Here is a 27715-nt window from a genome sequence, read left to right on the forward strand (position 1 = left end):
TGTGTTATGAGGTGTGGTTCAGAGGAGGAGGATGGGAGAAAATGGGGGTCCTGTGACATTGATGGTTCAGGACCAGAAGTTTCATCCTCTTCCTCTTCTGACTCAAGTGAGAATGATTCTGGTGCATCAGGAACCGGCAGTCCTTCTCCGTGGGGTACTGGGCGTATAGCTGATGGAATGTTTGGATAATGCACAGTCCACTTTTTCTTCTTTGACACACCTTTCCCAACTGGAGGCACCATGCAGAAGTAACAATTGCTGGTATGATCTGTTGGCTCTCTCCAAATCATTGGCACTGCAAAAGGCATAGATTTCCTTTTCCTGTTCAACCACTGGCCAAGATTTGTTGCACAAGTGTTGCAGCATATGTGTGGGACCCACCTCTTGTCCAGATCTCCAATTTTGCAGCCAAAATAAAGGTGAGAGGCTTTCTTAACCATAGTGGTTATACTGCGCTTTTGTGATGCAAAAGTCACTTCACCACAAACATAGCAGAAGTTATCTGCACTGTTCACACAAGTACGAGGCATCTCTGCTCACTTTGGCTAAACAGAAACGTGTCCCTTTGCAAAATCAAACACTGACAAATAAGAGAGCACGACACTGTATGATTTCTAGAGCTGATATAGGGCAATTTGTTCAGCAGAGTGATGTAAGCTTCGTTATGATTGCATCATCCATGACTTCTAGGAATAACATGATGCAGTTCATATCATGTATGACGCAATACCAGCTTCAGATTGCATCATTCATTGTTTTGCCTAAAAAGCAAGTACTGTCCAAACCCAGTCATAGATTTATTCATAGATCCAGTCAAAGATGTATTTTAGTCATTTCTGGTTTAAATTGAGATCCCTTCCCTTTATAACTCACTTATCCTCCGCCATTCCCAAGTCAAGGGTCGTATATACTGACCCAATAGCATATCTTGAAAACTAGAGCCAATCAACAATTTTAAGCATCATTTTCGTTCTCAGTGACCCAGAATTAGTAAAATTTGACTACATTTATTTCAAAAGCATTTTGGCTGTAGAGCAGTGTATTGATTTAACTGGTTCCCATTTAGTGATTCTTTGCTCAACTGTTTTCTAAGGGCTTGGCTACACTTACATTTTATAGCGCTCTAACTTGCTCGCTCAGGGGTGGGAAAAATCAACCCCCTGAGCACAGCAAGTCAGAGCGCTTTAAAGCACTAGTGTAGACAGGCTCCGAGCGCTGGGAGCCACACTCCCAGCACTTGAAGCTAATCCCCTCATGGAGGTGGATTACCAGGAGCGCTGGGAAAGCTCTCCCACGCGCAATCACACTCACACTTCAAAGCGCTCCCGCGACAGTGCTTTGAAGTTTCCAGGGTAGCCATGCCCTAATTATGTCCATCTGCTATTCAACCAAGCTCTCACCACACCCCTTTTTGCATTATAGCTTCTCCCAACAGCTCCATTTCTTTTATCCTCACCCACTCCCCATCCCAGTCTCCCTGCCCCACCTATACAAATACAAATCCACACCTGCCTCAGGTGACATGCCTCAAACACTGCACTCCCCCATCCTCTCACTTACCAAAACAGCTATGTTTGATCTTGTCTTGACCAAGCACTGCTCTGTGATCTCTCCATCGCTGCGTTCCCCCTCTCTGACCAGCATCTGCTGTTTTTCAACATTGCCTATCTACCACCCGCTCCTGCTATTTCCAGTCCAATCAATTTCAATATTTTTTTCTACTGCTCTCGGCCATTTCTTCCATTGACATGGTTGTTTGATACTTACTCCTGAGGGCATTCTGTATCAAAAAATTAAACATTCTGTGCACAATATTTTAAAATTCTGCAAGTTTTATTACTCAAATAAATGCAGAGAGGGATTGGGGAACACAGGCCCCTAGCTGCACAAAGGTGGGAGATCACCCTGCAGCCAACCCTGGGATACGGACTCAGCAGTGAGGCTGCACCCGACCCTGACACAGCACAAGGCCTGGACATGCCCCAGAAAGACCCTGGGGCTCTGCACCAGGCGTGGGGCAGGCAGGATCCAAGTGTGAAGAGGCTCAGCGTGGGGGTATCCAGGTGTGGGGTGGTGTGGGACAATCTGGGTGCAGGCAGCTCAGTGGGGACTAGGTGTGGGGGCATCTGGATTCACAGAGGTTCATTGGAGGGTGTTCCAGGTGCACAGGCAATAGGGCTCTGCATGGGCTTCCAGGTGAAGGTGGTTGAGACTCAGCAGAGGGGTCTATGTGGGGGGGGGGATGGGGCTTGCTGGGGTGGGTGTCTGGGTGCAGCTAGTTGGGGGTCACTGGCATGGGGGTCTGAGGGTTGTGCAGGGGGGATGGGGCTTACCAGTGCAGGGAGCTCAGTGGGGGGTGGTCTGGGGGCAGGGGTCCAGAGGCAGGGGTTGAGGTTCAGTGGGGTGGGGTTCGGGTATGGAGGGCTAGGGAGGTTCTGGGTGTACGGTGTGAGTCTTGTCAGGGGTGTTGGTATGGGAGGTCCAGATGCATGGGGGTTGGGCGGATGGGAAGCAGCTCCCCCCACAGCTGAGGAGCGATGGGGGCAGGAGAGGATGCTGAGCTTCCTGCAGCTGGGGGAGGTTTTTAGGGGTGGCTCTGACAGTCTCAACCACTCCTTGGCAAGGGAAGAGGAAGTCCCATCCTCTCCTGCCGCCAGCCCAGCCAGGTCTAGCAGCTGATCCCAGTTGAAGGTAGGAGCCACTGGCTGGCATGTCCCCAGCCCTGCAGTGATTTACCTTTCTGCCAGCTGTTCCGGGTGCCTGAAACAATGTGCCTGCACTGCTAGGGAGTGGTGCATGACTGCTCTTGCAACTTCCCTTTGCTTTGCTGTTAGAAAGTAAGTTTTCTGCAGGGAAGCAAAGACATCTTTTTATGGAGATATACCTATCTCATAGAGCTGGAAGGGACCCTGAAAGGTCATCAAGTCCAGGCCCCTGCCTTCACTAGCTGGACCAAGTACTGATTTTTGCCCCAGATCCCTAAGTGGCCCCCTCGAGGATTGAACTCACAACCCTGGGTTTAGCAGGCTAATGCTCAAACCACTGAGCTATCCCTCCCCCCACATCTGCGGGGGACATGAATTCTGAACACATGCACTGGCATAGAATTGCCCCAGGAGTAGATACTCCATTCTACACTCTCCTCCACCCTTGACTCATTCATCCCTCTCCCCTATCACAAGGTCTGTTCTGCCAACCCCTAGCCTTGCTCATGCCAGCATCTATTTCTGCTCTCATGCAGTGGAGGATCTCAAGCAGAAGTTCCATGACCATATGGATTGCCTCCCCCACAAGTCTCTTAAACTCTGCAATTTTCCTTGACAAATTACTTTTCCACCTTGACTGACTCCCACACCCATACTCCTAATGGATTATTTGCCATCTTCTACTCTCCCCTTTTCAAATCCTCCCCACCCATTCACTTTTTTCCACTGCACAGAATCTTGCTTTTTCAAGCAGAACAACAAACAACCCTCTCCCAGCCCCATCTAACCGTCTCCATTATTGATGCAGAAGTTTCACATTTAGTCTCCTCCTCTAGCCTCTGCATCTGCTTCAGTGTTCCCCAGCTTTTCCCTCCCCAACATCTCCCTCTCCTCAACTACTTCCCCGCACACTACAAGAAAGTTTGTCTTAACGTGCACGCCCTCCTCCCCACACTTAGCCCTAACTACTACTCCCATCTTTTTTCTTCCACCTCCAATTGCTGTCTACAATGGATGTCTGGAGTTCCTCTCTTCCAATTTCATCATAGGTGGTCTCCAATGTGGCTTCTGCTCCTTCCATTCCACTGATCAAGTTCTTTATACTCTAACAACCTCTTCCTGGCCAAAGTTCAAAATTCCAATGTAATGTGCAGCCTGGGTAAAGCTCCAGCTGCTGGATACTCACCAGCCGCTGTGTTGGAGTCCCCAACCCAGTAGAGAGCCTGGTGTTCTTAAGCTTGCCTTGTGGGCACATGATAGATTAAACACACACACACACACACACACACACACAGGCTTCAAAGGTTTCTAAACCCAATTACGCTTTACTTAGCATGAGCACGACATGGATCCAGAAAAAATAAAAAATGCCCTGCCTCAGTTTCCTCACCATTCTTCAGCACTCTTGGGGCTTAGATAAAAGTGATCCAGGATTCCCCCTCATAAAGCTCATGACTTCTCCTCCAAACCATGGAGTTGTCTTTTCTGTGCAGCCAGCTTCCTTCTTCTTCCGGTAGTCCAACAGTAAAACAAGACCATCTGCTACAAAAGCATGCCTGTCTCTTCCTCTTTCCAGTCCAAGGTTCCTGTGTCTGAGTCCCTCTGAGTTACCCCATAACTTCTGAAGACTGGTCTACACTGAAAAGTTTCATCAGCATAGCCATGTCTCTCAGGGGTGTGAAAAATCCCTCCCCCCCCCCCCCCCCCCCCAAAAGGATGTAGTTAAACCAACCTAATCCCTGGAGTAGACAGTGCTAAATCAACAGAAGAATTCTTCTGATGACTTCACTTCTGCCTCTCAGGGAGGTGGATTAACAGTGACAGGAGAAGCCCTCGTAGCATCTACACTGAAGCTCCACAGCGGCAGCGATGCTGCCGAAGCATTTTAAACGTAGACAGCCTGAAGCTCTGTGGTTTTTAAGACCCAGCATTAACAGTTGACTTTTGTTCTCCTGTTTGGGTATCTCCATACATCGCAGTCATGCAGACAAACTTGGTCACCTTGGTTTCCCACATTAGGCAATTCTTGTTAGCATACCCATCTTCAGAGTACAGTCACTGAGGTTAAATGGCTCTCCACTGTCCCTGGTATTGGGAATATGTAATAGCCCTGACAGCACAGGACTGACTTCATAGACCCCGAGATTCCATTATACAGCAATTTCATATCAACCGAAATTAATAAACTGTACTACAGAGATTCCCCAAATTGTCACACATACTCTCAACCATTCTCTTCATCTCAAAATCTTGTCTTTCCTCTGCTGCCATGATTCTGTTCCCTCCTGGTTCTTTCTACCTCTCTAATTGCTCTTTCAGGGTTTTGTTTGGTGGATATTTCTCATTCAACCTCCAACTTTCTGAATGGGTCCCAAAGAGTTCCATCCCTGGCCCTCTCCTTTTTCCTTTACACTTAGTCTTTGGGTGATCTAATTTGAAAGAACAAGTTCAAGTATCATCTCTATGCTGACAACTCTCAGACCTTCTTTTCTCCCAACCTGTCTCCTTCTGTCCAAACAAAACCCTTAGGGCTTGTCTACACTTGCGGCGCAGCTACACCACTGTAGTGCTTAGCGAAGACACTACCTACTCTGATGGGAGAGCTTCTCCTGTCAGAATAGGTACTCCACCTCCCATAGAGGCAGTGGCTATATTGACGGGAGAAGCCCTTCTGTCAACGTAGTGCTGTCTACAACAGGGCTTAAGTCAGTGTAACTACATTACTACATTGGGTGTTGTCTTAATTCTACCATCTCCACATACCTAGTCTGTGTCTAAAGCCTGACACTTCATCCTACATAACATCTGTAAGATCAAACCTTTCCTCACTAGGCACACAGCTAGTTCTCGTCCAAGCCCTCATCTGTGCCTCGACTACTACAGCCTCTTCCTTTCCAACCTTGACAAATCCCATTTTGCACCACTTATCTCCATTCAAAATGCTACTGCAAAAATCTTTCCTAGCTTATTACTTCAACCACATCAACTTTCTCTTTGCATTCCTCCACTTCCTTGTCCTTCACTGCAAATACAAGCTACATGTCTTCACTTTCAAGGCTCTTTATGACTTATTTCTGCCCTATCATTTCTAATGTGGCAGCAAGATGTCAATCCCTGCCTTCATTCCACAAATGGTACCAGCCTTGATTGCCCATTTTTAAAATTTACCAACAAGCCCCTTTTGACCACCACTATGGATGAGAAGAACTCCCCCTAAATATCTGCAAAGTTACCCCCAAGTACTCTTTCAGATCTCCTTGAAACTCCTCTCTGTTGAGATGCCTACATAAAACTTGACAATGGTTAGGCAGCTGTTTTGCTATGACCATTGTTTTTCACAGTGACCGACATACTTCCACTGGGTCCTTGTGCTCCCCTGGTCTGTTTTATCCACCTTACACTTAGATTGTAAGATCTCAGAGATGGGCCTCTGTTATGTTTGTACAGAGCCTACTACAATGGAGCTCTGATCGCTGGGCACTACAGTAATATGAATAAATAAATAAGTACAAAGTATTAGTCAGACACCCGGGTAAAGAGCTGCAAAATCAGTGGGTATGAAAGTTCATGCTTAGACCCATGTAAATCAAAACAATGATTGATACACAAATTGTTGTTAAACAGTGATCTTTGTCTTTTTCTTTTAACAATCCATGACCATAAATATATTTGTATTCACATAAGGAGGTTGCAAATAGTACCACCATGCAAACTCTTATGACCAAAACATTCCCTGTGTGTACTGGAACACTTTCAGGGATCTATTGCTTCTGTGTGTATGTGCAGGGCGACAAGCTCAAAAAAGTTAGAGGGATGGCTATAGTTTGAGGGAGGACATAGGGAAAAAAATTCAAAGTACTAGTATGTATTTCACGTGAATACAGAAGCAAAACTTCTATTAAAAAATACACACATTTAATGTTGGTCTTTTTTAATTCTAAGAAATGCAACTCCAAAAATACAAACTGAACATCAGAGTTGTGTCAACCACCATAATAAAATGAAACAAAGACATTCACAATAGTTAAGACTATGGACAATGTAAGTGTGACAATTGTTATTTCCCTCTCCCTTCCCCCATGTATATTCCAATATTTATCTTCAAAAAGAAGCATTACTGAGAATACTGCTGGTGTTCAGTTAGAATTAAAAGATTTGGATAAAGTGAAATAAGACAGATACAGATGTGAGAGTAAGGTTACAAAGGCTTTACATTTTGGATTACCCCAAGATATAAAAATTAAAAAATTAACAAACTTGCTTTTATCAAAATATTACAGCTACAGGAAAGGCATCTTTAAATTAATAGCTGAGGGTGTGTGAGAGAAAAAAAACACATTTTAGTGAAGGTAAACAGAAGTGGCAGTTCTTAATTAGCACTTTTGTAAAGCTCATTTATTACCTGGCCAACAATGAACCAAGCACAGGGCAACAAAGTTTTCTCTGCTTCCTTTGGCAATAAGGTGACAGAAAAATCATCTTTTGAAGATGCTCAAGACAGGCAGTAAATTAAAAAAAAGTCAAATAAGTAATGGAATAAATAAGTACTAAACCAGAGAGTACATTTAAACCACTATGTAATTAACAAATATTACATAACATTATTTCGGTGGCAAACTCCAAGTGTGTAAGAAAGACAGTAAAGTGAATAACCACCAAAATAACAATATTCTTCTGTTTACTCTTTGGCTAAAAACCCTCAAAATAGCAGACAAAGAAAAATACATCTAACACTGGTGAAACTGTCTCTTTACAAGTAAAATAAAGTTATCAATTTAAAACTTGGTACATTTTATAAAAACAAAAGAGGTAAAGTTGTTATAAAAGCAGTACTGTTACTTCAAATGGCAACATACTGTTTGTTGACCCTGTGCAATAAAATACTTTGTTCATTCTACATTTATCAAACATGACTAACAATTACTACAGACATTATAGGAATCTTGTGTGTGGCTCCTGTTGACTTACTTTTATAACTGGGAGACAAAATTTACAATCAATGTGCCACAAAAACTTTAAAGTGTTACTTCTAATAGAGTTCATGTTCAACATTTTCAAATCCTGCTTTATGTTTTGAACGGCTGATTTACAAGGAAAATAATTGACTGTATTAGCAAGAGCATATGAACATCAATGACTGCACCCATTGCCAGGAGACACTGCACTGATTTGACACTTTTCCTTAGTACATAGAAAGCAACAGCATCCAATAAAGCCTGAGAAGAAATGCTGCTGTGTAAATACTGCAACTATTCCTGATAAAAGAATTATGGGACATATACTCAGAAGCTGCCCAATCCCATAATTTGTATTGCATAGGTCACAATCACACATATATATACACACACACTTGTGTATATATATAGTGCGTATTTATACACACACACACGGAAAGAATATATTAAAAAGACAATGAAGTCTAGTCAAAGAGCAATTTACAGGCTCAATATATTTTTTTACACTTTGCTTGAAAGAAAATTTCAATATTTTACAGTAGGCATTATATACACTGCACTTTATGAAATCTAGAGTGTACTGAAATAGAAATACATTTCTGCAAACATCTGGGTAAGAAAACAGACGAAGATTTCTCCAAAGATTTGTGCTATCTAGGTATTTTCCCTAATCACAAAAAACTGTATCCATGGAATGTTATCTAGAAAAAAAGTCTTTTTTTTTTTAAACACCATGCACATTATAAGCAATTGTAACTCAAAATATCCCAACCTAAAACAATCTAACAATGGTCACATTAAAAAATTTAAGTATCAGATCTGATTTTAAGAAAAATCTTTATCACAATATTTGTAATGTTAACAAGTACATGTTAAGGCTAAATTGGTTCTTTTTTAGAAACACAGTAAAGACATGTCTCCTTCAGAGCCATGGGTTATAAACTGTACCTACAGATGACAGTGCAGTGAACATGTTCAGTCCTACAGTCAGGATGCAGTTGCTCCTTCCCACTCCACAAGATACTGCACCTTTCCATCAAGGGTTACCCGACGAGCCAAAACACGGTATTTTTCACCACAAGCTATTCTACCTGCTGCACCAAAATAACTAGTAATTGAGTTCTTTAGATGATTCAGCTGCAATTCCTGATCTGCTAAATTGTTAAGAATCTCTGTATTGAGTTCATCATATTGATAATCTTCTTTGCTGTCATCATCTTTTACAATTTCTGAATTCTGAGGCTGGAGTGCTTTTCGTGGAAAGCGACCTCTTCTCCTCAAATGTGGTATTGCAGCAGGCCAAGTTCTTCCTGTACGAGTCCTTTTTCTGGAGTCTGATAAGCTACTTAAAAAAAGACACCAACATTAAGTCCTAGCAATACTGTTTATTTTAAAAGTCTGCCTCCTGTGTACAGTTTTATTCTGCTTTATTATTTTAGTAATATCTGTACAACTCATTAGTTATGATTTGTTGATATCAATTTAGAGCGATAGGTGCTTTACATACAGAAGATAAATGGCTGCTTCAGGGAGTTTACAATGTAAGGGCTTGTCTATATGAGAAAGTTACACTAGTTTAATTAAATTGGTTTAAAAACCAACTTCAATTAAACAGGTGCAAGCCCATGTATGGGCACCTTATTTTGGTTTAAGGGTATGGTGACTAGATGTCCCAATTTTATAGGGACAGTCCTGATTTTTGGGTCTTTTTCTTATATAGGCTCCTATTACCCCCCACCCCCTGTCCTGATTTTTCACACTTGCTGTCTAGTCACCCTATTTAAGAGTGACTTTTCTTTTGACTTATCTTAAATCTGTTCCTAATTGCCCTTTTAAATGGATAAAGGTGCCACAGGTATTTGCACCAGTTTCACTTAATCTGTTTAAATTCACACCGTAAACTAAACCAGGTACTACTCTCTCATTTAGACAAGCCCTCAGTTACAGAAAATATCGTCGTATTTTCTAAATCGAGTGCACCTCAGTTCTTTTTTCAAAAAAAGAAAAACAAACAAAAACTTTGTATGGTCTCCTCTATCAGTAGTTAATCTCAATAGAGTTATATTTCTGACTCCTCGTGGACATTTTACACACAGGGGGGAAAAAAGGTCTATGCGCAAAATTCACAGACTAGATGTACTGATGACTAGAGAAGAAGAACAGGATGTAGCATTGTTTAAGTATCATATTATAGGGGTGAGAGATTTAAGCCTTTGAAAAAGGCATATTTACACCTACATTTTTGCACACTGGAATGGCTGGTGCGCTAAGACATAATATGGACTTGGTAAGTTAAAAATAATAAAGCTATGACCCTAAACTGGTGCACACAAGACACTGTTTAAATGAAGTGACTTGTTTGTTAAAAAAAAAAAAAAAAAAAAAAAAAACACATTTCATTCAGTGTGTTTTGAACATTAAAAATAAACTGCAGAAGTGTAAAAACCTGGTCATTCCACAGATGAAGACACTTGCCAGCTTTAGACTGGAAAAAAAAGACAAGTCATATCAAATGTATTCGAAATTACAAAATGGGGACAAAGCTTGCAAGACATGAATCAAGACCCTTATAAACTGTTTCTCAATTTGACAGAGATTCTTTAGGAATATTAAATATGAGGCAGAAAACTGTCCAACAGATTTGTGGAACATCCAGAAGGCCACGTTTTTCTTAAGTACCTGATTAACTTATTAAATCTGTGTGTCAAGATGATTCAATCCCAGTGGAAAATACACTGTACTTGATAATTTTATATAAGTTGGGTACTTAAATTTTCTTTAACATTAATAGAAATTATTAAAACAAAGGCTGTTAAAGTGAAATGAATTTGGGGTGCAAGTTAGTCCTACCAAACTGAGTTTTGTATCAATTGACATTTATTAGAAGTCTAATTTGAAGAAATGGCCATACAGTTGTTCCTTTTGTTGTAAACGGTTCAAGTGCAGACTGTATCTCAACATTAAACAGTAGCTAGTAATCAAAGAGAAATTGGGCTAATTTCTCCTTAAAATAGCTTTTGTTTAAAAAGAGAAAATTCAATATTCAGCAAGTGCAAGCTCTGTAGGATGCCTGCAACATTAGTGCTGCTTTGTCAATTAATGATAAAGTATTGTTGCACCATTTTCTTTTTCCTCCTTCAGAAAATTAACCTAGAGAAAAATCAAAGATTAAGAGAGGTTTCTGCATGTTTCCTTTTAATGGATAATTCACTATTTACCTATAATGCCTGGAAATGCTAGATGAGGTAGTTTCTTTTGTACTGGCAGCACCTGTGGATTCCACATCTGAGGTATTGGATGAATGAGCAGTTCCATCAGATCTCCTGAGACATAAGAACACAGTTGCCATGTAATGAAAGTAATCTAACATTAATCAATTAATCTGACATTTGACAAGCAAAAATGAGACGCTATTAGAATGGTTTAGTTTTTTCATTTACCCAACAGAGCAGGGTAAATCCAAGGCCGGGTTCTCTAGCACTGGGACTGGTTCCTTATCCTGAGAAGTAGGGGAAAAAATTCAGATCGTTTCCATTGAAAACTATCAATTTTTCAAAAACCACAACTTAAAACTTAATGGTCATATCCTAAGAAATGATATTATGAAGTATAGAAAGAGAATTATTTGAACGCATACCAAAGATGGCGGCTCTGAAATTTTTTGAATCATTTTTCTTGTATATGGGCCAGGTGGACGACCTACTGATTTTTTCTTCCCCTGTTTTTCAATGCCATTACTTATTTCCCTAGAAGAAAGATGACATTTTGTTTTAAAAATATTGGAGTGACTTGTCCAAGGAAAAGATTTAATCAGTGTAAAATAAATAAAAGTTTAGACATTTACTTCAGGTCAGTTATGCTAAATGAGGTTATCCTTGTAAATTAAAATTTGCCAAATTGATAAAAAGTTGCAGATCTTTGCCTGCAGTGTAATATGGCAACATAAAGATAACAGACAAAACCTAAAACCTTTCCAGGGACATATGCCATAACTCAATGGTTTAGGAAGAGCGCATATTTGAATGTTGGAACATTCATACTGTAGCGGGGTGGTCACCCGCTCCGGCCCTGAAGGGCTTGAAGTCAGCCCCAGGGACAGGGCTGAGGCTGCGTGAGGGCTGCTTCTGAGTACCGGGACGTGGGCGAGCAGCAAGCCTTGGCTGATTGGGGAAACAGCCACAGCTGGGGCCACACCCCAATCAGACCATAGCTGGCCTTATAAAGCCAGGGAAGCCAGAAGCTGTAGGACTCTTCCTCTAGCTCTTGAGGGAGAAAGGCCTGGCTGCCTGGGAGTGGACAAAGGTACCTAGAGTGGAGCAGGGTTGAGGAAAGGCTAGAGGAGCTGGGGAGCTCCAGCCTGGAGAACCCCCAGGCTACACGCCTTGATAAAGGACAGAACAAGTACTGGGGCTACAGAGGGGTAGCCTGGGGTAGGCAAAGGCAGCAGGTCCAAACCCCCCTTTGCCAGTGATGAATGGCATGTACACTGCAGTCCACCCCAGTGAGCAGGAGCTAGATGGTGACTGGCAATACCCACATACTGAGGCGAGGTGGGGATAGGGGGTTCCCCTGGATGGGGAGACCCAGAGATTGTGGGGGTACTACCAGGGGGCAGCCTCCAAGGGAAAGGGGCACTGGGGTCCAGGAGGGACATGGGGGGCCAGCGACAGGCAAGACACCAGCCGACAGAGGGCGCTCGAGGCTGGCGAGCCAATTCCCTGGATGTCCAGCAGGAGGCGCCGCGCCAGTGAGTCGATACTTCACCACAATACAGAATGTTCAATTTATGTAGAATTTGGATAGTGTTAAAATCAATTGTGTTTAAAAGGTAGATAATCTAGGAATTTGATTTACAACTTGAAATCCCATCTCCTGTTTAAAATCTTAGTTCAGACAGTTGCGTAACAGGAAAAGCAATGTTTTTTGTTTACTAAAGAGCAGCAAGGTCTGGTTAGCTAGTATCTATTTTCTATTCTCGGTGCTGCTAAATTAAACTGTTTTCAAAGAGGTCTTTCTAAAGGTTAAGTAGATTAAACTCAACATCCTGATTTCATAACAATCTCAAAAGATCAGTGCATAAATGTACAGATCATTCTATATTCTTAAAGCAATTGCACTCAAAGTGCATAAATAAGTTATTCACCTACATACATGTTTAATAATGCATAATATGTACTTAAAACCTTTGGGGAGAGACCCTCTCTGATAACAGACCATTTAAAATATTTATGGAAGTTTGAATTTTGTATTGATTTCAATCTAATGCAAAGTTAGTCTGCTGGAGGAAAAAAAAATCTTCTACTGTCATTAAGAAGTTAAGAATAAAGTAGCTGGGATCTACATAATAGGTATGTGCTACCTCTGCCTCACTAATTAGTTACACATTAATCCTAGGGTTGTACTAAAATGGGTGAATAAACTTTTAGCATGATACAACATTAAGGCAATATTGGTACTTTTGACAGCTATTTTTGCATGATTTCAGTTCCATTACAAAGTCCTGAAGTCACTATGCTGTTGATTTATTTTACCTTGCATCAGGTATGGGTTTGGATGATTTTCTGCCTTTAATTTTGAATTCATGAGATGTTCCCTCTGGTTCTTTCTCCGCCTTTAAAGCAGCATTTGGTGGCATAGGAGGAACACGAATTCTCAAGCCAAACAAATGCTTCTTTTTCTTTATCTCTTTTCCAGACATAAACCTAAGTGATTAAGAATTAAAATTCAAACACTGGAGAAAGCAGAGAGTATCTTAAAAGTACACAAACTGAAAAGTTAGCAAACTAGAATCCTCTTTCTAATGCTATTTGTGTGTATCCTATTTTGTTCTCCCCACTCCACCCCAATATGTAATGCCAAGACTGGGGAAAAGATGGAAGTTAAATCAAGTTTTGCTGGTGATCTGACTTCCAAAGCTATCTCAATCACCACAAAATATTCAACATAGAAAGAGTTCAGTAAAAATGCCACCTTCAGCCACCAATAGTTATTCTGGGTAAAGTTTCTAAGATGACTGGGGTTGGGGGTGGGGGAATCTACATTAAAGTAAGATGTGAAAAGAGCATTTGAAATGTATAATAAAACCTTCATCAACTTACATGGTCTTGTAATCATTTAATGCTTCCAGTACATGCTCATATCTTTCAGATTTTGGTGTGTCTGCCAGCTGTAAAGTATTAAGAAGTGATTTAACTTACTGGAATTTTCAGTAATAAAGGTCCAATGACCTAGATCAGAGCTCTGCTTGTTTAAAGACTACTGGTTTGGGATCATAGTATGTCTTGAAGGTATAATTTATGGTGAAAGTTGCCTTACCCCAAGCATGGGCTATTACATTTAGTACCCAATGTATTCCATGAGTCTAGGTTGTGCGATTTTCTGCAGAATCCATCCTTGCCAGAGAATCTAAGCTTTCATTTTAAAAGAAAATTGTTTCTTGTAGCTCTTACAATTTTTTAGAAAACCTCAACCAAAACTTATAAATACAATATAAATATAGACTATAAATTGATGCAGTGTTGTCTTCATGAGCCTGCAGATATCTTGGAACAAGAACTCTGTGGTGTTAAATATTCCACTGAGATGAATGGGTTAACCCTGAAAGTACAAGACAGTTTATATATCAATATTGTTAACTATTTAATTGCTCATCATTTTAGCAGACATATCCTGCTGAGGGGCCTAATTATTATTTAATCTAAGGTTGCTCAACACCACTCAGGAAGTGTAACAGAGGTAAAGTGGAGGTAAAATATTTACCCACACACACACTTTAAAACTTCCTTTCATTATCAGAAATGTGTAAATAGGGTTTAGTGTAAATCAGAATTAGGCTCAAAGTGTTTACCCCACAATCCTAAATGTCCTCTTATGATGCCACAAGTCCCAAATGGTTTCTTCCCAGCTACTGAAATCTGCTTCTTTCCCCCTTAAAGCTTATAGAATGCATTCATGAGTGGCCAATACAAAAACCTACTTAACCCTAAGAACTGAAGATATGGGGACAACATAAAATAAATTTAACTCACTATTTAAATAAGGAACAGGCTCTATAGTATTGACTACTACTGCTCATTTTCATATTTAACATAATATAAACTTTTTTTAAATTTCAAGGAAGCTATCAAAGAACTTACACACACGTTCTATTCTGGTTCCCCAGAAGTTACATCCAGCTTGCTGTGGAGTATGTGGACCTTTGACTATATAGTCAGGGCCCATAATTTACCACAATTCATGATCAGGACAAATATCATGTAATTGAAGGCTGACTGATTATTTACAACTTGCAACAAATTACAAACTCATACCGCTAAAGAATACAAAAAAAGTGAGGAATGAATAAAAAAAGGGAATAGGAAAAGAAATCAAGGAGAAAAGCAAAAGGTAATTTTTTAAATCCTTACCATTTCCCCACATCTGTAAAACTTGTGGCAGAGGGGCAAGGTACCACATTTAACACTTAATTTTTATTAGTATTAAAAAAGCCCACAAAAGTGACCCACCACTGTGTAAGATAAAAGTGCTACCGGAACCCATATCCGGGATAAATTACTAAAAACAGGGGTAGGGAAAGCATTCAAACTAATTTAGCCAAAGGATGTTAGTGGAAAAAATTGACTTTACACAAGCTAGCTTTTGGGTACATGTACACACAATATACACCCCATGTATTTAGAGTCTGTGGAATTCTGGACCCAACAGCAGATTTTGCAACTGTGCAGGACCTGAGCTACAGAATCAATACAGAACTTCTATAACAATTCTTTCACTCTAAAAACAATGACACTGAAACGTTAGTTTTAGGAGCCCTAGTTCCAGTCTACCACCTTCCTCCTATTTTACATAAAATGTCAAGAAACTTAGCCTCTTATTAATTTAAAAATGCACTGGTCTGAAGGAAAATCAAAAAGTTATTTCTAAACACCATGGATTCCTCAGCAATGCAAGGAGAGATCTAGGAAACATTTATACTCTATAAATTCCTGATAAATCACTGCTTTGCAAAAACCCAAGATTTACCAGCAATATCAAAATACAGAGTTGACTAGCATACAATTTTTTCACTATTTTTTCCTTTCTCCCTTAGTGGAAGAGAGGCATGGAGGTTACCATATTTATGCCCAAACCTTTAAGATCCTCCCCGCTCCACTTTTCCTCTACTGTACAACACTATCTATACTCTCCTAGTTCATTACAGAATTTGGCCTTCTGGTTGAAAAGGAAACAGCTTCCTCTGGAAGTTTACAAATGCTGCTGCTTAACCAGCTGGAAGCGCCACTTAACAGATATGAGTGATTTTTCCTGCTTTATATCCTGTTTTCATTCTCTCTATGCCATAATGGTTTTAGCAACAAGTTTTGTTTATATCTGAGGATAGTTATAAATAAAAGAAGGTTTACTTCTGCAGCATTTCTGGCCTAATAGTAAGAAACCAGAAATTAAAACCAGATATCAAGTCCACTTGTCATGCAATGTATTAAAAGGTCATGGCACTTCCTGGAATATTCAGTTTTTTAAACTTATTGAAATCAGGGCCGGCTCTAGGATTTTTGCCGCCCAAAGCAAAAACAATTTTGGCCGCCCCCCCCCTCCCCATTTTTTAATTACCCCACCCCCGGCCCCACGTCAACTCCGCCGCTTCCCCAAATCCCCAGCCCTGCCTCCTCCCCCCAGGCTCTCAAGCCTAGGAGGGAGGGAGGGGGAGAAGCGGCGCCCGCGCCGCGGCCACTCGGAGTCTCCCTCTCCCTCCCAGGTTTGAGAGCCTGGGAGGGAGGGGGAGACCCCGAGCGGCCGCAGCGCAGCGGAGGTGAGCTAGGACGGGCGGGGCACATTTTTAGGGGCGGCATTCCGGCGCCGGCCAGCTTGTTTTGCTGGTGCCTAGAGCCGGCCCTGATTGAAATGCCATGAAAAGTGAGGACTCGCCACATTCTCTACTATTCTGCTACTGTATTTCATTTTAGATTAACACATTTTTACTTTTGCTAAAATAAGTTATATTTGTGAATAGACTCAGAAAAAAGAAAAGCAAAGCATAGAACACATTGACCTGTTCTTTATTATTTATAGAAAAGGCTCTTCAACATGCGAATTCCTACAAATGATTAATCAACTTCAGAATTAGCAAACATGCTATACATCAGATTCTAATTAATCCAGATACCTCTATCACAATAATTCTGTTTAATTACTGCTATTTAAGATGGGTCATAATTAGACTCAAATAAAAGTATCCACACCCAAAAGTTTTTGAACATAGTTGAGTGTTTTTCCAGAATTCAGGAATAGTGTCAAATAACAGATGTTTGAGATCTAAGAAACCTGAATTTTGTGTCTCATGTTTACTTTGGCTTAGGCAAAAAGGACTACACAGATATTAACTTATTAAACAAAAGTACATCAAATTAGGGCATAATCAGGATAAAAAGTGTTAAAGTCAATTAAATACAGTATCTGTATTCAGAGCCGTCCCGTCCATAGGATGGACTGGGGCAACCCCATGCTTTGAGGGTCGCCACGCTTCAGGGGGAAATGGGGTCCAGGGCAGCCTGGGAGGTTAGCGGGGGGGCCTGGCGCTGGCAGTAGCGAGCGACCCGCCCCGCATTGCTCGGGGAGGGGGCAGAAGCCAGAAAGGGGTGGGGGGGAGAGGCTTGGGGGAGGGGGGGGAGTGGGGGGGGGGCCGGGGGCGGGGGGGGGGAGGGGAGGTTGTCCCAGGCCCCACGCCCCTCTAGGAACAGCCCTGTCTGTATTTAAAGAATTCAAAACCTTCTGAAATGATTCTCTTGTAAGAAAAAAAAATTACTTTGCATGCGTTTTGTCAACTCTAGTTTAGCTATTAATTATGTCTGTCATTACATGCAGAACTACAACCCCATGTGTTAACACTTGTTCTTCCTAATCAGACTTATTGGGGAGTAGGTTTGTTTAGGGAACTGAATTTCTTTAATACCCAGGCAATTATCCAGCAAACGAACTAGCTTGAAAATAAGCAGCACAGTGGTACAGCAACAGGTTGTCTTGTCATGTCACTGGAAAAAGAGTCAAAACAGTCTAATGATAATAGTAGGTGGCACTGACATACTGACCTTCTGTGAAAAATCTGTTTGCTAAATTTTACAAAAAAAAGCTTGCAATTTAAAGAAAGATGCTTCTAATTTAAAAAAAATAGTTCAAGATTTCTATCCCATAACTTATAGATGTCAGCCAACATTTTTCAAAGCACCAAATATGGCAAAAGTATTAATAGTAACATCAATTTTTTTTGAGGTGCTTAGAAAGCAAAAAAGCATTCTATTTCAGCACCTCAATGATTCAAAATACTAATTGACAGATCCTATGTAGGTTATGTTTAGATGCATCTGCAGTAATGTAGTGCTTAAAATGTTTTTTTAGAACACTAAAATTTCTTTTAATTGAGATACAGAAGGAAAATATTACGATTCACTTTTATTCTGAAGCACTAAGTACATACACTTACAAGAACAGCATTTGTTTAGGTGGTTTTTAATTAAAAGCTTCTGTCATATACGCAGGGCCGGCTCTGGCTTTTTGGCCACCCCAAGCGCCAAAAAAAAAACAAAAACCTGCAGTGTGGCCGGAGCGCAGGTGCAGGGGGACCGGCTGGGGGAGGGAGGGAGAAGGGGAGGGAGCGGGCGGGAGACAGAGAGAGAAGGGGGCGGCCAGAGCTACAGCAGGGGCGCTGCCACGCGGCCCCTCCCGCTGTGCCGCCTTCTGCTGCCTGCCGCGAGGGCTCCACTCCGGTCAGCGGGGAGGGAAGGAAGAGGACTGCCCTGCAGGGCGCTCTGGTTCTCCGCGCCGCCGCCCCCTACAGGGCGGCCAGAGCAGAACAAGAACCAAAAAAAAAGCCGTGCCGCCCTAGGATTGGGCAGAATGCTGCCTCCAACCATCTGCCGCCCCAAGCACCAGCTTGCTCAGCTGGTGCCTGGAGCCGGCCCTGCATATATGGAAAATGTTTGCAGACTTCAGTTTCTCTTCATTTTCCCCTAACCTTTTCCTATTAAGGACTATTTTAAAATCAAGTCACAGATATTTTCTACTTTAGTTGTCACAAAGCTGCTAATAAGCTTGTGTTCAGGGTTTCACACACAGTGTTACTTTGACAGCTACTTTTAACAGTTTACTAATCTATTTAACCTCTTGGGTACTTAATTTGCCTGGTCAGTGGGCAGGAAAATGCCTTACAGTTGTCATATTTCTAAATGGAAGATACAAAAAACAAACAAAGTTCAGTGTTTGGGTATAAACAATGAAAGTGGTCATCTGAACAACAAACTATGCAATAGTTATCTGGATCACACTAAATTTTATAGCTCAAAAAAGTCTGACACTGAAAAGTTATGCTGAATAGTTCTAGGAGTCTATTAAAACCATGTGTCATTATTTTGGTTTCACAGATTAAGGCCAAAAGGGACCATTATAATAATTTAGTCTGACCTCCTGCAGGCCACACTCACCCAGTAGTTTTGTGAATGTATTGACTGCTAAGAGAAACAAAAACAAGAAAAGAATATTTCAACTACCTACCTCACCAGGGTGCAATCTATCCCAGTTTTCATTAATGTATGTCATAAGTTCAAGCTCTGAATCAAAGTATTTCTTCTTATGAATAACACTTAGGTTGTAAAGGCATAGATGTGCTATATCTACCCTAGAATTCAGAAATATTTAATCAAAAACATTAAGTTTTTATTTCTTTAATTTTTTACAAACCATTAGTCCTTGAAATAGCTTTGCACAAAAATATTAGCACAATATGGCTAAAAGAGTACAAAGCCTGATTAGAAACAGTCTCAAATTTCCAAAACAATATTCTTATAAAATCTGCATTTATATCCCCCTTTTCTGACTTATGTTCTGTTTTCTCCCTAAGCCTCACCCCACTGCCATGATGCCCTTTTAGCTCCAAATTTTGTTTAGATCTTAGAATGTTTAATTGAGGCAAGATAAATACAAGAATTTAACATTGGCAAATTAACATCGAATGAGTTTCCATAAAATATTTATTCATGTTGCAACTTATTCAAATTATTTGGTATTTGTATAGAAGAGCTAAAGTTCACAAGGTTCAAACTACAACTCACTTCTAATTCTCAACTAGGAAATTCTATTGCAAAGTATGTCATAATGCTTGTTAATGTGCACACTGTATTTGGCTTGCCCAGTGGCAGTACTCTATACTTGGGTAACAGATCCTGTTTAGACTTTTAAGTTTCTCATACCCAAGCCAGCAGTGGTTTGTAATATTGAATTGTCCAAGGAAGAGGACCCTAGATATCATGCATTAACAACATGACTAAGGACACACAATAACTAGCTTTGAAGGAGACCTGTCCTTTTTTTTAATAGAAGCAGTGGGTATCACTCATAAAGGTCAAAATATAAAGTGGATGATCCTCAGGTTTACAAAGAGACATGAGATGTCCAGGAGAAAAGTGGGTAGAGGGTTACGTATTTCTTTTTTAAGTTGTACTTACCATCTCAAGGGTAAACGTTTGAGGTACTCTGGTCCAGAACTGCAAACTGAGCAAATGAATGTATAAAACCTAAAACAAAAAATAAAATTAAAATATTAAAAGCCATTCTCTCAGGTTTGTCTTTATAAAAAAAAACAAAAAACACTTTAAATGCTGTCAGTTAAATAGCCAGAGAATTAAATATAAACTTATTTTGTTGTCTTCTTTACAAACTGCATTCTAAAATGCTTTCAGAGTTATGACTATTTTAGTAGTAATTTATGTTTAAATACAAATAGAGGATTAAAACAATCCACATTTTAAATAAAAACAACCATAAATCAAAGTTTAGTTCAAGCTTCTTACCTGTCACCGAAAAGCATTGGCTTTTGGAGACACTGCACGCAAGCCTCATGAAACCACTGGTTACATTTGCAGCACTGCAGCATCTTTAAATACCAGCTTCACCAACAGAAATAAAAATAAGACCAGTGTTACAATAAACTGCTGCAAATGTTTCCCCAATACAGTGTGGTCATTATATTTAGAAAGACTATTAGATCAAAGTTAACCAAAAATTAAAAAAAATTTTTTATTAAGTGTGTCATCAATAGAGATATTTCAATAAATTTTAGTTCCATGGTGAAAATGACTAGAAACTGTCTACAAACAAGGGAAACTGACTAGTCTGCTCTTGTTTATTCAGATAGAAGAAATGCAAATAACAGCTGTAGAATAAAATAAATTCTGATTATTATAATGTGAACTATTTACTGCATATGTACAGCCATTTATTTAAAAATGAAAGGAAAACATTTTTATTCTGATAACATCCTCTTTAAATACTCAGTAAATTTTCAAGGAAAACTGTGCAGTTAATTAGGACCAACATCTTTTATTACTCTAGACCACTGGTTCCCAAACTGGGGGGCGCAAAGAAATTCCAAGGGGGGGTGCAAGGCTGTCCGGCCCTTGAGCTCCCGGCCGAAGAGGCTAGCCCCCGGCCCCTCCCCTCCTGTCCCTCTGCCCCCAAAGCCATGCCGGCAGCACGGCTTGCACCTGCCCACAGCCCAGGCTTTCCAATAAGCCAGTCCTGCTGCTCTGAGCAGCCTAGTAAGAGGGCGGGGAGCGGGGGGAAGGGAAGTTGGATAAGGGGCACGAGGTCCCGGGGGGCAGTCAGGGGACTGAGTGGTTGGATGGGGTGGAGGTTCGGGGGGTGGGTGGGAGCGCGGGCGGTCAGGAGACAGGGAGTGGGGGGTTGGATAGGTGTGGATAGGGGTCAGGGCAGTCAGGAGACGGGGGGATTGGATAGGGGATGGGGTCCTGGGAGGGGGCGGTCAGGGGACAAGGATCGGGGGGGGGGGGGGGGGGGGGGGGGAAGGGGAAAAGGGGGGGGGGGGCGCGTGAGGGTCTCTCAAAGTAAAAAGGGGGCATGATGTCAAAAAGTTTGGGAACAACTGCTCTAGACTATTCATAAGTAATTTGGCTCTTAAAAAAAAGGGGTCTTTTTTATTGTAATATAAAGAAAATGATACATTGCTGAATACCTTTGAAAGAAAAAGCTACATCTCTTCCAAATGTCAAACTAGGTTCATTCTACAAAGATACCACTTTTATATAAACCAGACATCCCTCTGCCCATTTTCTCAACACCACTTTCCCAACCTTAACGTAAGTGCCAGTAAAAGTAGTGAGATTCAGATATTTTATGTAAAGTTCTAAGCACCGTTCCAGGTAGCACTTAGTATAAAAATGAGTAAGGTTAGCAAACAGACCTATAATAACCGTAGCCATTCCATAATTTTCGAAGTGGACTGTTAAGAGTCTACTCTACGATGACTTCAGCATGCACCATTGCAATAAACACACTAGCAGCAAAGAGGCACAAGCAGCATGAGGACACCAGTTGCAGGTCTGTTCTCTGTGCCTGTTACCCTCAGGAATGAAATATCTAAAAAACACCACTGCCTGCAGAAAATAGCACCAGTACTCAATGCCATTGGAATAGGGGCCAAAATTTTGTTTGCAACTGAACAATTCCCTCATTTCCCTCCCCCCCTCCCCCCCCACCCACACACTCTTCCCCCTGACAGGCCATACTCATAATGGCTGCAGCTGGAGAGCAGTGCAGTGGGGCACAAAAGATGAATAAGCATGTCTTATTTAAAACAGAATAAGGGAAGGGAATTCTGAAACTTATCGTCAGCTTTCCATTGTGGCTGTAAATGCGATACATCTGCCTGTTTTATCTGTAGCTGCTGTTGAGGCCTGGAGTGCGCGAGACCCCCCTCCATGCACACACAACACGAGCAGCAGGAGGAGAAAGATGCAGACTGAGATGCAGGGCTTTGGAGCGGAGCCCGGAGCTGCAGCGCAGAGCAGCTCCGGAGCAGTGGAGCTGCAGGTTTTTGCCTGGAGCTGGAGCACAGCTCCAAAGCCCTGCTGAGATGACATGTTCAGCGAGATACTACAAGCCAGTGCTGCATCAGACTGTGAACATACCACAGAGCCCAGAGAAGAAAAGAGCAGACAGAAGAAAGGCCCAGGAGTCCCAGCAGGAAGACAAGAGGGAGCTGCATCAGAACATAATGGGGCTTCTCAGACAGCAAATACAACTGATGCAGATTCTTGTTGGCCTACAGGTCCAGTCACAGACTCCCCTCTCTCCCTTTGCAGTCAACGAAGAACTCAATTTCAGCAGCTCTCTTACCCCCTCATTTCAATTTTAAATTTCTGTTCTGTTAGTTTACACTGTATTGGTTTATAATTGCCCACTAATGTTTTGCACTGTTTTTGGTATGCAATAAGTTTATATTTTGGAAATAAATTCTTTTTTTTTTTTACTTCACATAGAATGCCTACCGCTACTTAAAGTGCACATTACTTGTAACAGAACAGGATCATAGAATTCATAGGTACAATTAAACAACTATAAACCTACAGCAAGCACTGCATAATTCACAGGTTCATTAAGAGACTAATATTAATAAATGTACACCAAGCACGACACAATTTCTAACAACCCCCCAAACTTCAGGGGAAGAGAGAGCACGGTCATGGAGAGGGTTACTCACCTTGTACAGTAACAGAGGTTCTTCGAGATGTGAGTCTCTGTTGGTGCTCCACTTTAGGGGATTAGAGGCGCAGGGGCACGCAAGTGGAGAATTTCGACAGCAGTACCTGGCTGGGCCACACATGTGCACAACCCGTCTCGCGCCTGCATCGGCGATTAACTAGCACTGTGCAGCCACCCTCACCTGCCCCTTCTCTACTGCAGAGGACTAAATTAGAACTCTGAAGTAGAGGGGAAGAGGGTGGGTAGGGGAGCACCCACAGGGACTCACATCTCAAAGAATCTGTAACTGCACGAGGTGAGTAACCCTCTCTTCGACTGGAGTCCCTGTGGGTGCTCCACTTTAGGTGACGTAGAGCTGTGCCACTCAAGGGAAAGGAGGGGCTTCGGAATTAGGTCTGAATGGACAATAAGACTGTGTCCCAGCCGAGTGTCAGAGGCGGAGTCCTGGTCAATGCCGTAGTGTTGTATGAACGTGTGAGAGGCTATCCAAGTGGCTGCTTTACCTATGTCCGTGATAAGCACGTCCTTCATAAAATGCATGTCGTTCAAGAAGGCTACCGATGTGGCTATGGATCTTGTGGAATGTGTTCTGATCCATGAGGGAGGTTGCAGTTCATGTTGGATGTAGCAAAGCTGGATGCAGCCAGAAATCCATTTGGAAAGTCTCTGCTTAGATACGGGCTTGCCTTTGGACCGTTCCGTCATGGAGAGAAACAATTTAGGAGTCTTTCTGAACACTTTGGTCCGTCCTCGATAAAAGGCTAGTGACCTTCTGACATCCAGGGTGTGGAATGCCACCTCTTGTTTGTTCTTGTGAGGTTTAGGAAAGGAGATGGGAAGATGAATGGGTTGATTAAAGTATAATGAAGAAGGGATTTTAGAGAGAAACTTTGGTGCGGCCTTAGAGTATCCTTATTCTTAAAGATCATATATGGTGGGTGTGCCATAGAATATCAGGGTTGGAAGGAACCTCAGGAGGTCATCTAGTCCAAACCCCCAACTAAAACATCCCAGCCAGGGCTTTGTCAAGCCTGACCTTAAAAACCTCTAAGGAAGGAGATTCCACCACCTCCCTAGGTAACTTATTCCAGTGCTTCACCACCCTCCTAGTGAAAAAGTTTTTCCTAATATCCAACCTAAACCTCCCCCACTGCAACTTGAGACCATTACTCCTTGTTCTGTCATCAGGTACCACTGAGAACAGTCTAGATCCATCCTCTTTGGAACTCCCTTTCAGGTAGTTGAAAGCAGCTATCAAATCCCCCCTCATTCTTCTCTTCTGCAGACTAAACAATCCCAGTTCCCTCAGCCTCTCCTCATAAGTCATGTGCTCCAGCCCCCTCATTATTTTTGTTGCCCTCTACTGAACCCTTTCCAATTTTTCCACATCCTCCTTGTAGTGTGGGGCCCAAAACTGGACACAGTACTCCAGATGAGGCCTCACCAACGTCAAATAGAGGGGAGTGATCATGTCCCTCGATCTGCTGGCAATACCCCTTCTTATACAGCCCAACATGCCGTTGGCCTTCTTGGCAACAAGGGCACACTGTCGACTCATATCCAGCTTCTTGTCCACTGTAACCCCTAGGTCCTTCTCTGCAGAACTGCTGCCTAGCCACTTGGTCCCTAGTCTGTAGCAGTGCATGGGATTCTTCCGTCTTAAGTGCAGGACTCTACACTTGTCCTTGTTGAACCTCAGATTTTTTTTGGCCCAATCCTCTACTTTGTCTAGGTCCCTCTGTATCCTATCCCTACCCTCCAGCGTCTCTACCACTCCTCCCAGTTTAGTGTCATCTACAGAACTGCTGAGGGTGCAGTCCACGCCATCCTCCAGATCATTAAAGAAGACATTGAACAAAACTGGCCCCAGGACTGACCCTTGGGGCACTCCGCTTGATACTGGCTGCCAACTAGATATGGAGCCATTGATCACTACCCATTGAGCCTGACTATCTAGCCAGCTTTCTATTCACCTTATAGTCCATTCATCCAGCCCATTCTTCTTTAACTTGCTGGCAAGAATACTATGGGAGACCATATCAAAAGCTTTGCTAAAGTTAAGGAATAACACGTCCACTCCTTTCCCCTCTTCCACAGAGCCAGTTATCTCCTCATAGAAGGCAATTAGGCATGACTTGCCCTTGGTGAATCCATGCCGACTGTTCCTGATCACTTTCCTCTCCTCTAAGTGCTTCAGAATTGATTCCTTGAGGACCTGCTCCATGATTTTTCCAGGGACTGAGGTGAGGCTGACTGGCCTGTAGTTCCCCAGATCATCCTCCTTCCCTTTTTTAAAGATGGGCACTACATTAGCCTTTTTACAATCATCTGGTACCTCCCCTGATCACCATGAGTTTTCAAAAATAATGGCCAATGGCTCTGCAATCCCATCCGCCAACTCCTTTAGCACCCTCGGATGCAGTGCATCCAGCCCCATGGACTTGTGCTCGTCCAGCTTTTCTAAATAGTCCTGAACCACTTCTTTCTCCACAGAGGACTGGTCACTTTCTCCCCATGCTGTGCTGCCCAGTGCAGAAGTCTGGGAGCTGACCTTGTTCGTGAAGACAGAGGCAAAAAAAAGCATTGAGTACATTAGCTTTTTCCACATACTCTGTCACAAGGTTGCCTCCCTCATTCAGTAAGGGGCCCACACTTTCCTTGACTTTCTTCTTGTTGTTAACATACCTGAAGGAAACCCTTCTTGTTACTCTTAACATCTCTTGCTAGCTGGAACTCCAAGTGTGATTTGGCCTTCCTGATTTCACTCCTGCATGCCTGAGCAATATTTTTATACTCCTCCCTGGTCATTTGTCCAATCTTCCCCATAAGGGCCCCAAGTTCTTCTACATGTCTTCCAGACATGATGGTAACGAGAAAAACAACTTTCATGGACAGGTGTAGTAGTGAGCACTTAGTCAAAGGTTTGAAAGGGTCACTTGGGAGAGATTGAAGCACTAGAGTGAGGTCCCATGGAGGAGTTGGGACTCTGGGTAAATGTTATGTATGCCCTGTAGGAATCTTCTGGTAATTGGATGTGCAAAGACTGAGACCCCATCAACTTTGTGGTGGAAGGTTGCGATCGCTGCCAGCTGAACTCGTATAGAGCTTATTCAGAGATCCAATTTCTTAATTTGGAGTAAGTAATCCAGGACTACTGGCAGGGTAGAGGTAGTGGCTTCTATTCCTTTGTTTAAACACCATATGTGCAATCTCTTCCACCTGTAGAGGTACGTCAAGTGTCTGCTGTTCTGAGGAAGTTAGACATCTCGTTGAACAGATCATCTCCTGGCTTTGGAACCACTGATGAGCCAAGCTCTCTGGTGGAGTATCTCCAGGTTCGGCCGCAAGATCTGGCCTGCATCCGGTGACAAGAGGTTCAGAAGAGGTGAGAGGACACGAGATGGGCATGAGGACCATCTGTTGTCAGTATGGATACTAGGTTTGTCTGAGCCAGACTGGGACTATCAGGATGACTTTGGCTTGGTCAGTTCTGATCTTGTGGATAACCCTGGCCAGCAACAGGGTCGGGGGAAAGGCATACAGGAGAGGCACGTCCCATCAGACGAAGAAGGTGTCGCCCCTGGATCTTGGTCCCAAGGCCTGCTCTGGAACAGAACATTGGACATTTGCTGTTGACTCAGACTTATTACGGGGAAGCCCCATTGTTGGAATATGTTCTGAATTACTGAGGTGTTTATTTCCCACTTGTGGTCGTGGGAGAACTTTCAGCTTAACATGTCCACAGTGATGTTCTGAGATCCTGGTAGGTAGGTGGCTGATATGGAGATGGTGTGTTGAATACGCCATGTCTACAGCGTTATGGCCTCTGTACATAGGGAGTGTGACCTCGCTCCTCCTTGTTTATGTGGAACATGGAGGTCACATTGTCTGTCATGCTCTGCATGGCCTTGTTTTTGATCAGAGGCAGGAAATGTGCGCAAGCGGTGAACGGCTCGCAGTTCCAAAACATTTATGTGCAGTGTTGATTCCGAAGACGACCATCTGCCCTGGATGGTGAGATTGTCTAAGTGGGTGCCCCACCCCAATATGGAGGCATTTGTTGTTATCAGTTCAGGGGGAGTCTGTAGAAAAGGGACACCTACACACAAATTGTGCAAGCGGGTCCACCACTGAAGGGAGTCTGACTTTTGTTGGCATATTTAAAAGTTTTTTCAGACTGTTTGTGTGGGAGGTACACCATCCTGAGCCACCCTTGCAGGCAGCAAATGGAGTCTGGCTTGTCAGACGACATAAGTGGTCACCGCCATGCGTCCCAGTAGTCAGAGGCAGGTCCTGACAGATGTTTGTGGACTGCTCACTGTGGTATTGATCAGGTTCATTAGGCGCTAGGGTGACAAATCTGTGAAATGGTAAAGAGGATGACAAATCTCTGAACTGGTGTTAAATGTTGACTTTTGAAAGTTTATTTGCAGGCCAAGGTTTGTGAAGAGTGACATCTTGTGTGTGGCTTCGATGGCTTCTTTCCAAGTAGGAGCCAACCGTCTA

The 27715-nt window shown here is 42.3% G+C and overlaps 1 protein-coding gene across 1 annotated transcript in view; it reads right to left on the bottom strand.

Annotated features, from left to right (window-relative positions):
• Positions 1-7234: 7234 nt before the first annotated feature.
• The window catches only part of MTF2 (metal response element binding transcription factor 2), a 48159-nt gene continuing 27678 nt past the window's right edge, over positions 7235-27715 (bottom strand). Inside the window, exons 7-15 of the mRNA XM_026655376.1 lie at positions 20500-20595; positions 20155-20223; positions 19205-19328; positions 13759-13826; positions 13192-13362; positions 11298-11406; positions 11101-11159; positions 10879-10983; positions 7235-9002 (exon numbers count right to left, since the gene is read on the bottom strand). Coding sequence (XP_026511161.1) covers positions 8648-9002; positions 10879-10983; positions 11101-11159; positions 11298-11406; positions 13192-13362; positions 13759-13826; positions 19205-19328; positions 20155-20223; positions 20500-20595 — 1156 coding nt within the window. The 3' untranslated portion in view covers positions 7235-8647. The remainder of the gene's footprint in view (positions 9003-10878; positions 10984-11100; positions 11160-11297; positions 11407-13191; positions 13363-13758; positions 13827-19204; positions 19329-20154; positions 20224-20499; positions 20596-27715) is intronic.

Source organism: Terrapene carolina, unplaced genomic scaffold (genome assembly GCF_002925995.2).
Source record: "Terrapene carolina triunguis isolate 2854851 unplaced genomic scaffold, T_m_triunguis-2.0 Scaffold210, whole genome shotgun sequence".
Classification (NCBI taxonomy): domain Eukaryota; kingdom Metazoa; phylum Chordata; order Testudines; family Emydidae; genus Terrapene; species Terrapene triunguis.